This window comes from Mandrillus leucophaeus, unplaced genomic scaffold (assembly GCF_000951045.1).
Source record: "Mandrillus leucophaeus isolate KB7577 unplaced genomic scaffold, Mleu.le_1.0 Scaffold206, whole genome shotgun sequence".
NCBI classification, from domain to species: Eukaryota; Metazoa; Chordata; class Mammalia; order Primates; family Cercopithecidae; genus Mandrillus; species Mandrillus leucophaeus.
Genome location: NW_012102099.1, coordinates 3,455,822 through 3,464,854, shown reverse-complemented (window position 1 = coordinate 3,464,854; position 9,033 = coordinate 3,455,822). Strand labels below are relative to the sequence as shown.

At 57.0% G+C, this 9,033-nt stretch overlaps 1 protein-coding gene across 2 annotated transcripts in view; it reads right to left on the bottom strand.

The window, feature by feature from the left end:
• Window positions 1–395: 395 nt before the first annotated feature.
• SNPH (syntaphilin) overlaps window positions 396–9,033 on the bottom strand; it is a 48,804-nt gene continuing 40,166 nt past the window's right edge. For both annotated transcript variants that reach the window (XM_011979866.1, XM_011979865.1), the window contains one exon: window positions 396–4,831. In XM_011979866.1, coding sequence (XP_011835256.1) covers window positions 3,655–4,831 — 1,177 coding nt within the window. In that variant the 3' untranslated portion in view covers window positions 396–3,654. The remainder of the gene's footprint in view (window positions 4,832–9,033) is intronic.

Below are 9,033 nucleotides of genomic sequence, written 5' to 3'. Positions count from 1 at the left end.
TAGGACTGTGGGGCAGTGGGGCTGGCAGAGGGAGCACTGGCTTTGGGGCACCCCCCATGTGACCATGGCTGTTTCTGCTTCTGCAAAGTGGGCATGAGAAGCCACTTCAGGGGATGTTGGGGAGGGTGAAACGCGATGTGCTCATGGTGCCCAGCAGGGTGTGCCATGTAGAGGCAGGGGGAGGTGCTTCCAGACCCTGAGCCTGACCCCAAGAGAGCAGTGGTGCCCCAGCCCCGCGCAGCTCTCTGCTTCCCTGCATGTCAGAGGCGATCGCTGCTTGCCTGGCTTTTTCCTGTGCGAGTGCTGTGGTCCCTGTACTGGAGGAAGACGCTGTGAACCCTCCCACTGCCCCCCTTAGAGAAACCACCCGGTATAAAGAAAACAGGCCAAGGGGCTTGCTGTGTTTTCATGCTTTAATTCAGAGTTGTCTGCTGCAGGTACAACTCTGTCTGAACAAAAGGACAAAGGAGACAAGAGTCAAGATCCCTCCCCGCCTCCCCACTTCCCACATCCCCTGAATTCTTCGTCAAAGGGATGGCATAATATGGGAGTGCACTGTGACCTGTTTGCATTGTCCCCTAGGTCAGAGGGGGGTTGTGAGTTCTCTGACCAGAGGCCCCTGGGTAGGCCTTGGCCCCAGAACCTTGCAGTTTGTCCCACCCCTCCCCAAAGTGCTGTAAGATACCCCTGTGCTAGTGGCAATTGGGAAGGGTGTGTCAGTGAGAAGCTAAGTGATCCCCTTGGGAGAAATCTACAATCGACTCCACTCAAGCCCAGCTCTCTGTGCAGAGCCCGGGCCCCAGCGTCCGATTCCTGCCTGAGCCTGGACTGGCCGGAGAGTAGGGCCACTCTGGCCCGAGCCCTAGAACTCAGGAGAAGCCATGTCTGGCCACCAGGCTCCAGAACGTGGTTCCTGGGGACACTGTTCCTCAGGACCTCATCAGCTCTGGCCAGACGCTGGGGAAAGGGGAGGCCCCAAAGATTTCTGTTTCAGAAACTGAGGACAGGAGGAAAAGGTCGCAGCCCAACGGGATTAGGCAGGAAGGAAAAGGGTCGCTGTGGAGGGTGAGCTCTCTCAGGGGGAGGCCCCACCCCATCTTTGCCCTCCCAGCCCCATCTGTACCCTGCCTCTTCAGGGCATGGCGCCTGAGCAGCAGCTGCTGCACCTCCACCGCCTGGAGCCGCACAGGCAGCCTGCACCTTTGCATAGATGCGGGATCTGAGCACACACACACACACTCCAGAGCTGGGCCAGGGCCACCGGCTGCCACAGTCCCAGGGCCTGTCCCAGGGCTGAGTGGGGAGCTGCTTCCTCCTGACAAGAAGAAAAGCCCATCAAAGGCCCCAGGAGAACCCCCGAAAGAGAGGACCCTCAACACTGTGGGCCAGGGCCCTTGTGACCCACACTGGTGGTCTCAGGCCAGAATAGGAGTAGAGGGCTGCTGCTGGCTACGCTCACCTCCTCCACAGGCCTCAGGCCCAACCACAGCCCACTCCTCCACAGGTGGCTTCTCTAGCAGCAGGGACAGAGTAGACTGTGGCCCCAGCCCTGTCACATCCACCAAAACACAAGACACAACAGGAAGGCCACAGACGCAAGACACAGACAGGAGCAGAGGGGCTTGAAGCTTGACTAAATTCCAGTGGTGAAAAATAGAGAGATTTTATGTTGTCAAATATAGTTCATACATTTCTTTTCTTGGCAAAGCTTTGACTATGTCTAAGGAGACTACGCAGCTCCATGAGTGCGCAGCACAGGAGGCTGGGTCCGCGGCCAGTCCTGTTTTGGCTTTGGATTGGTTTTGTCCACTGCCCCCTCCGTGGCATGGCCACAGTGTCCTGCGGGGGCAGCCCCAGCCAGGCCTCAGGCATTTGGGTTTGGTTTGGCTGGGTTGGGGCATATTCCACAAAGGATGGCTGGTCTGAGGCCCTGACCAAGGCGGGGGGAGCTTTGGAGGCACAAAGCGTGTGGCAGAGGGGGGCTCCTGCCCCGAGGGCTGGTCCAGCTGCCCCCTCCCAGTGCATGCAGGTGCCCCGCCTCGCGTGGAGGGCACCGAACAGAAGGGCAGAGCCCATGAGTCAGGCAATGGCTGTTGGAGCATTGGGGTGAGGGCAAGCAACCTTGGCAGAGAACCAGAGTGGCCCTTAGGCTAGAGGGGCGAGTAAGACACAGGGTCCCTCCAACCCCCCAGATGTGGGGCCTCGCCTCTGAAGAGTGGGAGGGACAACCAGATGGTTGTAATCCCTGTGGGGGAAGAGGAGTGAGTTTACTTGGTAAGATAATAAAGGTAATAAGAATGTCAGCAGCGTGGCTGGGGGACTCAGTATGGTCCCGGGAAAGGAGTTGGGGCAGTGAACTTCCCAGGCCGACTGGCCTTGGGCTAGGAGCAGGGAGGCTGCAGGGTGCCTGCCGGCTCTGCCATGCCCCTGCCTGGGAAACCTATCCCAGGACACCGTGCTTTGGCCTGGACGAACATCGTGGCTTCAGTACGCCATCCTGCGATTCATCCTGCCAGAGTCCCCCACCCTCCTCCAGAGGCAGATAGGTTTAAGGTTTAGGAACCCTCATCTCAGACAGCAAGCAGCCATCTCACTGGAGACCCTTGGATGGCTGAGAACCAACCCCAAAATGAACATAGTGCAAAGCAGAAGTTGGGCCCGAGGGCCCCAGAGAAACTCGGGGCAAGTTCCTGGGGGCAGTCATGGCCTCTGGCTTTTTCAGTAAGCTGTGGATTCCTGAGTCCAGCCCTGCCTCCCAGCCTGCAGATGAGACGGCCTCACCTTGGAAGACTGAGGGAGCCCCCTTGGGCTTCTGCCCCCTGCCTCCTCTTCTTGTGCTGGTGGATTCTCCAGCTGGGAGCTGGGACTCAGGCAGGCCCTCCTACCCCAGCACTGAGCTTGCCGGGCTTAGCTGCCTCACAGGAATAATGATTGACACACCCAGAAGTGCCAAGAGGAAAGGGATGACAGGAAGGCCTGGGATGAACAGACAGACACAGAACCCACACTGCCCTCCGCCACCTTGCGCCCAGCCCCGTCTCTCCTCCAGCCTGTGGCCTTGACCGAGCTCCTGAGTCCCAAGGTGGGGAGCAGTCTGGGGAGGCTGGAACGCCGGCCCAGCCCAGTGGTTCCGGCATCTGCTCTGAGCCCTGGGTCAGTGATCTACACTTTAGGCCATGGCTGCTTCCATTTGAGGAGAGAGCGCTGGCCCAGGAGCCTGGGCTGAGGGCAAGGTGGCTTGGAAGAGCAGGTATGGAGTGAGCAGGGCACTGGACAGGACGGTGCAGGGCAAGGGCTGTGGGCAACTCAAGCCCGGCTTCTCCAGATAAAGACAGCCAGAGGCTTCCTGAGCAGGGCCAGCCCTGTCTGAAGGGCCAGGGGGACAGAGGGCCCTCGCGCCCTCCCCTCCCTGCAATTTGTCCAGCCGGTGTGCCTCCTGCCTTGGGTCTGCCTTCCCTGCTCTCCATCGAAGCTTTGGGATGCCTTTCTCCAACCCCTGCTCCTGCCACGAGACTGTTTTAACATCCTGAAAAAAAGAAACAGTTCCACACCCAAAACTAAATAAATAAGATGATGCCCATGGGAGAAGGGAGGGGGACGGCATCCCTACAATCAGTGGTCAGGCTGCAGGCGCCGCGGCCGGAATGGGCCTCCTCAGAGCTGGGAGCCGCCGCCCGCCGGGCTGGGACTGGGCTGGCTCAGCGAGCGGCAGCTGATCCTGCGGATGGAGTGCAAGGCCACAGTGCAGCAGCCCCGAAGCAGGGAGCTGATGTTGTAGATGGGCTGGCCGTGGCGCCGCTGGGAGCGGCAAAGCCAGGCCACCGTGGGCACGGCCGGCACCACCACAGCCAGCAGATCCACGATGTAGTGGCGGCTCCAGTAGCTCTTGGGCTCCTTCTCGGCTGCGGCAGCCTCCTCCTCCTCCTCCACGGGGCACACCACGCTCACCGACTGGCCAGGGTTGGGGTTGGCACCAGGCCGCTGTGGGGTGGGTCCACGGGTGATGGGCTCTGGGGCCTCTAGCTCGTCACCCACCGTCACCACCACTGCTGAATTGGGGTCTCTGGGCCCCGGAGGGTGAGCGTCCAGCTCTGGGCACCCGTCCCCTGACTCAAGGTCTGTCCCACAGACCTGGGCCTGGGTCACTTTCTCCAGGATGGTGTCAAGGTCAGGCTGGTACTGCACGAAGTCTGTCTGGATGGCACGCTCCTGCATGCAGCTGGCCTGCACGCCAGCCTCCATGCCACACAGCAGCTTCTCATAGGTGTTGCTGGCGGGGAAGCGGGGGCCCAGGCCAAAGGAGCTGTGCAGCGAGGTCTCCTCGGTGCCACAGTCCACCCCGGACGACAGCAGGCTGCTGGCCTCCAGGGCGTCCGTCCGGCTCAGTGTGTCATCAGCTGCCGCAAAGCCACTGTCTGCCCCATCCTCAGCAGAGCCATTGGAGGGATCGCCCGGCTGGCGGTCACCACAGACGGCCGGGTCACTCAGCTTGGTGTAGGTGGAGCTGCGGGTGAGGGAGCGGGCAGGGGACCCGCCGGCTGACTCCCCGGTGCCATCCTCCTTGGCCATGCCGTTCTGGGCCACCTCCATGCTATGCAGCAGCGTCTCCAGCTTCTTGTTCTGGATGTTGATGTCCACGAAGTACTTCTGCAGCCCCTTGTCCTTGTCAATCAGGTTGTTCTTGACAGTGTCAATGACCTGCTTGAGCTGCTTGATCTCCTTTCGGGCTTCCTTCAGTGCCAGCTGGGCCTCCACGCGGTGGCACTCCTCCTCAATCCAGTCCTCCTGCATGCGTGACAGCTGCGTCTTCAGGTCATCAATCTCCGTGTCCCTGTGAGCCGAGGAGACACACACACGCTCACTGCCTGCCTGCCTGGTCTGTCGCCTGCCTGGTCTGTCACCGCCAAGGAGAGGCAAGGAGAGGAAAATGTTGCCAAAGATGAAGGGCCCTGTGCTGCTGTGGCTCAGAGCCCAAAACAGAAGGACAAACTCAACGCCTTTTTATTATAGGTGGGAATGAGAGTGGCTGGGGAGAGGGGCTGGGGGGTGAAGACAGGAGAAGCCTCCACCTGGAGAGGGAAGAAAGGTCGGAGGAGACGCCACTCGTATTCCTTCCCCAATCCCCTCCCCAGAATGCAGACGACTCTCAACATTCAAATCCATCATCTAGAGAAGAGACTAGACAACAAAGATCCTTATAAGTTTTATAGCTACTCCTATAAAAACCTAATAAAATCTTAATGTAAAACCACAAAAACTAGGCAGAAAATCTCTGCTCTATAGAAAGTGATGTAGCCTCCTACTAAAGTAGGTTGCAGAAAGTTTCAGTGGAGGAATATTTGGCCAGAGACCCCTGGGGAGAGAAATGAGCCTTCAATGTTGGGGGAGGCTGATGATTTTACATCATCCCTCATGCAGAGCGATGAGAAGTGGTGGGTGGAATAGGGGAGAATGGTGAGAACAGGGTGACTCTCATCTATCCATGCTAGAAGCTGCTTCTTTGTATCATTGTATCTCCTTGTATCTTTGTATCTTAAAGAGGAAAGGCTGAAAAGATCAATGAGAAAGGCACAGAGTTACTCCTAAGAGACAAGGGCAAGCACCAGGTGAACAAGACAGTCAGCAGACTCTTGTCCAGAAAGGCTCAGGCTTTTCAAATTCCCAAGTCACAGACGAATCCAGGGGTGCAAGGGGAGGGAGGTAAGTTAGAAAAATATCCCATCAGATCTAGAGGTAAAACCAGAGTGAGACAGAAGGCAACTGATTAACACTAGTGAGGCAGAAGGAAAAGCATCCAGGAGACGTCAAACCCCGTCCTGAGCATTTGTGCTCACTTCCTAGTGGCAGCCCGCATGAGCCCCCTCAGCCTAAACCCTACATTCCCATCAGTAAAATCTACAAATGCCGTGGCTGTCACTCTGGGGTTTATCAGCCCAGCAGAGTGACCGTCCCAGATCAAGCACCATATACTTTTCAAAACCAGATCAGAAATTTCCTTCGGGAAATGGGCCCAGGAATCTCATTCCACAATATGCTGGAGGAACTGGGGGCTGAGGGGATGCAGCGGCCACAAAGGTCAGCAATGGTATCACCTAGAAGGCCCCACCCACCCATCAGGACACAGCTGGAGCTGCTTAGAGTACCAATAACAGACAAGGCAACAGGTACTGGGGAGCAGGAGATACCTGGTCTTCACCCTTCTTGACTCCAGGTGGGGGGCCCACTCTAGGTAACCCTCTTGGCCTCTCACCCTGCTCCTCACTCACACGTCACCCTGGGAGAAAGAGTGAGTTTGAAAGAAGGAACTGGGCATGAGCCGCTCAGCCAGTCTCTGCCCCTCTCTCCTTGGGGCCCAGCCAAACCCCAGGGAGCCATGGCTTCGAGCCCTGTCCATACCTCAGTGGGCATCACATTTAAAGGGCGTCTTGAAGAATACGTTTGCCCAGGGAGCAAGATGGGGGCAGGGCATCTCAAGTGGTGGGGACACAGATACGAGAGCACAGAGGTGCAAAAGCACATGGTGTCTTTGAGGAACAGAAGGTGGGCCACTGCGGGAAGCACAGGCATGAAACTCAGTATGGAGAGTGTGGGGAGACTGACAATACTTCATGTAGAGACCTGCCATAGGTTCCTGTGGGAGTAACAGGCCACAGTGACCAGGGAGTCAAGGTGTGGGCAAAGCCACGCCAGGGCATCCTGCCCAAACCACACAGGGCAGATGGTCTGCTCTAAGCTGTGGGGCTGGCCCTAGAAATGAAGCTGGGAGATGGGCCATCTGCTCCCTGAGGCATTAGTGCAAAAGGCCACGCAGGTCCTGGGCATCACTGGGAAGATGAGGGAAAATAAAAATAGAAATCCTCAAATCCTCGCTCTGCAGACAATGAAGCTCGCTGAATGCTACCCGTAACCGCCTGCAGTTTAAAACCACAACCAATCCAAAGCGGGTTGGCTGCTTGGCAGAGCTGTGGTCAAGAACGATGTGGTCATGCATACAGCGTGATCCCATTTATATGAAATGTCCAGAATAGACAAATCCATAGAGACAGAAAAATTAGTGGTTGCCAGGAACTAGGGCAGTTGGAGAGAAATTGGGGGTGATTGCTTAATGGGAATGGGGTTTATTTCGAGGTGATAGAAATATTTATGAAATTAGATAGTGGTAATGGTTGCAAAATTCTGTGACTGTACTAACAATCATCCAACTGTACACTTTTGATAGGTGAATTGTATGGTATGCAAGTTACATTGCAATAAAGCTGCTGTATATAAAAAAAAAAAGAAAGGAAAAAAGGAGCGATCATCATGCCCGCTCTGAGCTCCAGCCCCACACAGCACCTTGTCCAGCTCACAATAGGCTGCACGTTTGCATAGACACAGTCCAGAGAAGGATAGTTAAGACAATGGGAGATCACCACCCTGAAGTGCAGATCACAAAGATGAAGCCACTGGGCTGGAGGGTAGAAGCTGGGAGGGTAGGGATTACGCACTTGAGAATGAGCTCAGACAGGCCTGTGGGGGCTCCTGGGAGACACCTGGGCTGGGGAAGAGCTCAGCAAAAGGCTTCTCATGATCATCCTCCACAGCAGGAAGTAGATGAGGAGAAAGGTTTCTGGGGCCTGAAGTCGAGGTTGGCCACAAGCCCTCTGGTGACTCACTCAGGAGAAGCAAGGAAGGATAAAGAGTTGTTTCTCCCCCACAAAAGAGACAAGTAAGTCAGAAAGAAGCCCTGTGCTCCAACTCCTGGAAGTCGGGAGCCAGAGGAAAAGAAGTAGCCAGAGGGGCCGCCAGGCTGTAGCTGGGAGAGGATAGCACAGGCCGGAGGCCCCACAGGATAGGCCCTCATGGGAGACCGCTCCCACCTGGCCCCCAGCAGCCTGGTGGAGCAGTCAAGGTGAGTAGCTGCTGGGGATGAGGGTCTGCAAGTGGGCTCAAAAGAGGGTCTGCAAGTGGGCTCAAAAGAGGCTTTGCTGGGAAGGAGACAGCAGATGGATGCTGGGAGACCCCCAGCCACTCCTCCTTCCAAGAGGCACGCCAGGGCCCTGGTTTCTCTGAGTGTGGAGCTAGCTGGTGGGGTGCCCCCAGGGCTGCTCGTGGCCACCCGCTCACCGGTCCTGGAGCCGGTCCTGCGTGTCCTTCAGCCGGGCTTTCAGGTGCCGGATGCACACCTCTTTCTGCTGCAGGGGGGTCAGGTACTGTTCCGGGGTCGGGGGCTTGATGCCATGGTTGTCACTGCACAGCGTGTATTTCATGGAGCGCCTGCAAGGGGATGCCCATCATCAGGGAGGGAGGAAGAGGTCAGGCAAGGCACAGGAGGTTTACCTCTGGGGAGCAAGGGGACGCCAGCCTCACCACCCCTGGCCACTAGATGGCTCCAAGCCAGGCCTCCCACACAAGGCAGGAGAACCCTCAGCCTTCTGGCAGGTGGGTTTCAGTAGAGTTCCTCTAAGTGAAAACCAGTGTCAGGATGCAGGCTTCCGGGCTGCTCTAGTTATGGCTGGGTGGGGAGATATATCCCAGAGCACACGCGTAAGCCTGGAACCAGGCCAAGCGCTTGACCAATGCTGTCAATCCTTACAGCAACCCTGGAAGTAGGGACTGTCTTCATCTTTTAGAGGGGCCGCTGGCCTCAGAGAGGTTAGCTCTTGCCCCGAGGCCCTCAGGCAATCCCAGTGGTGCATCCCAGAACCCAGGTACCTCGTCTTCCAACCCAGAGAATGAGCCTGAAGGCTGGAAACTCAGGTGTAAGTGGCAGATTCTGGGTCTGCATGGCAGACAAGGACTCACCTCCTCAGAGGAGGAAACATCTCCCAGGTGGAGGCAGAAGCTCTCCTCTCTAGAACCAAGACCCCTCACAGCCTGGGGACAGGGAAGGCAGACAGGCGCAGGCACAGCTTTCTCCACACACGCCCTGGCACTCTAACTCCTCAACCCCACTGTGTACATGTGGGTGTGCACTACATGCATGCACACTTCCTGGGATGTCAATTCCCAGTCCGTTCACACCTACATGCCCACATACATGGAGACACACTT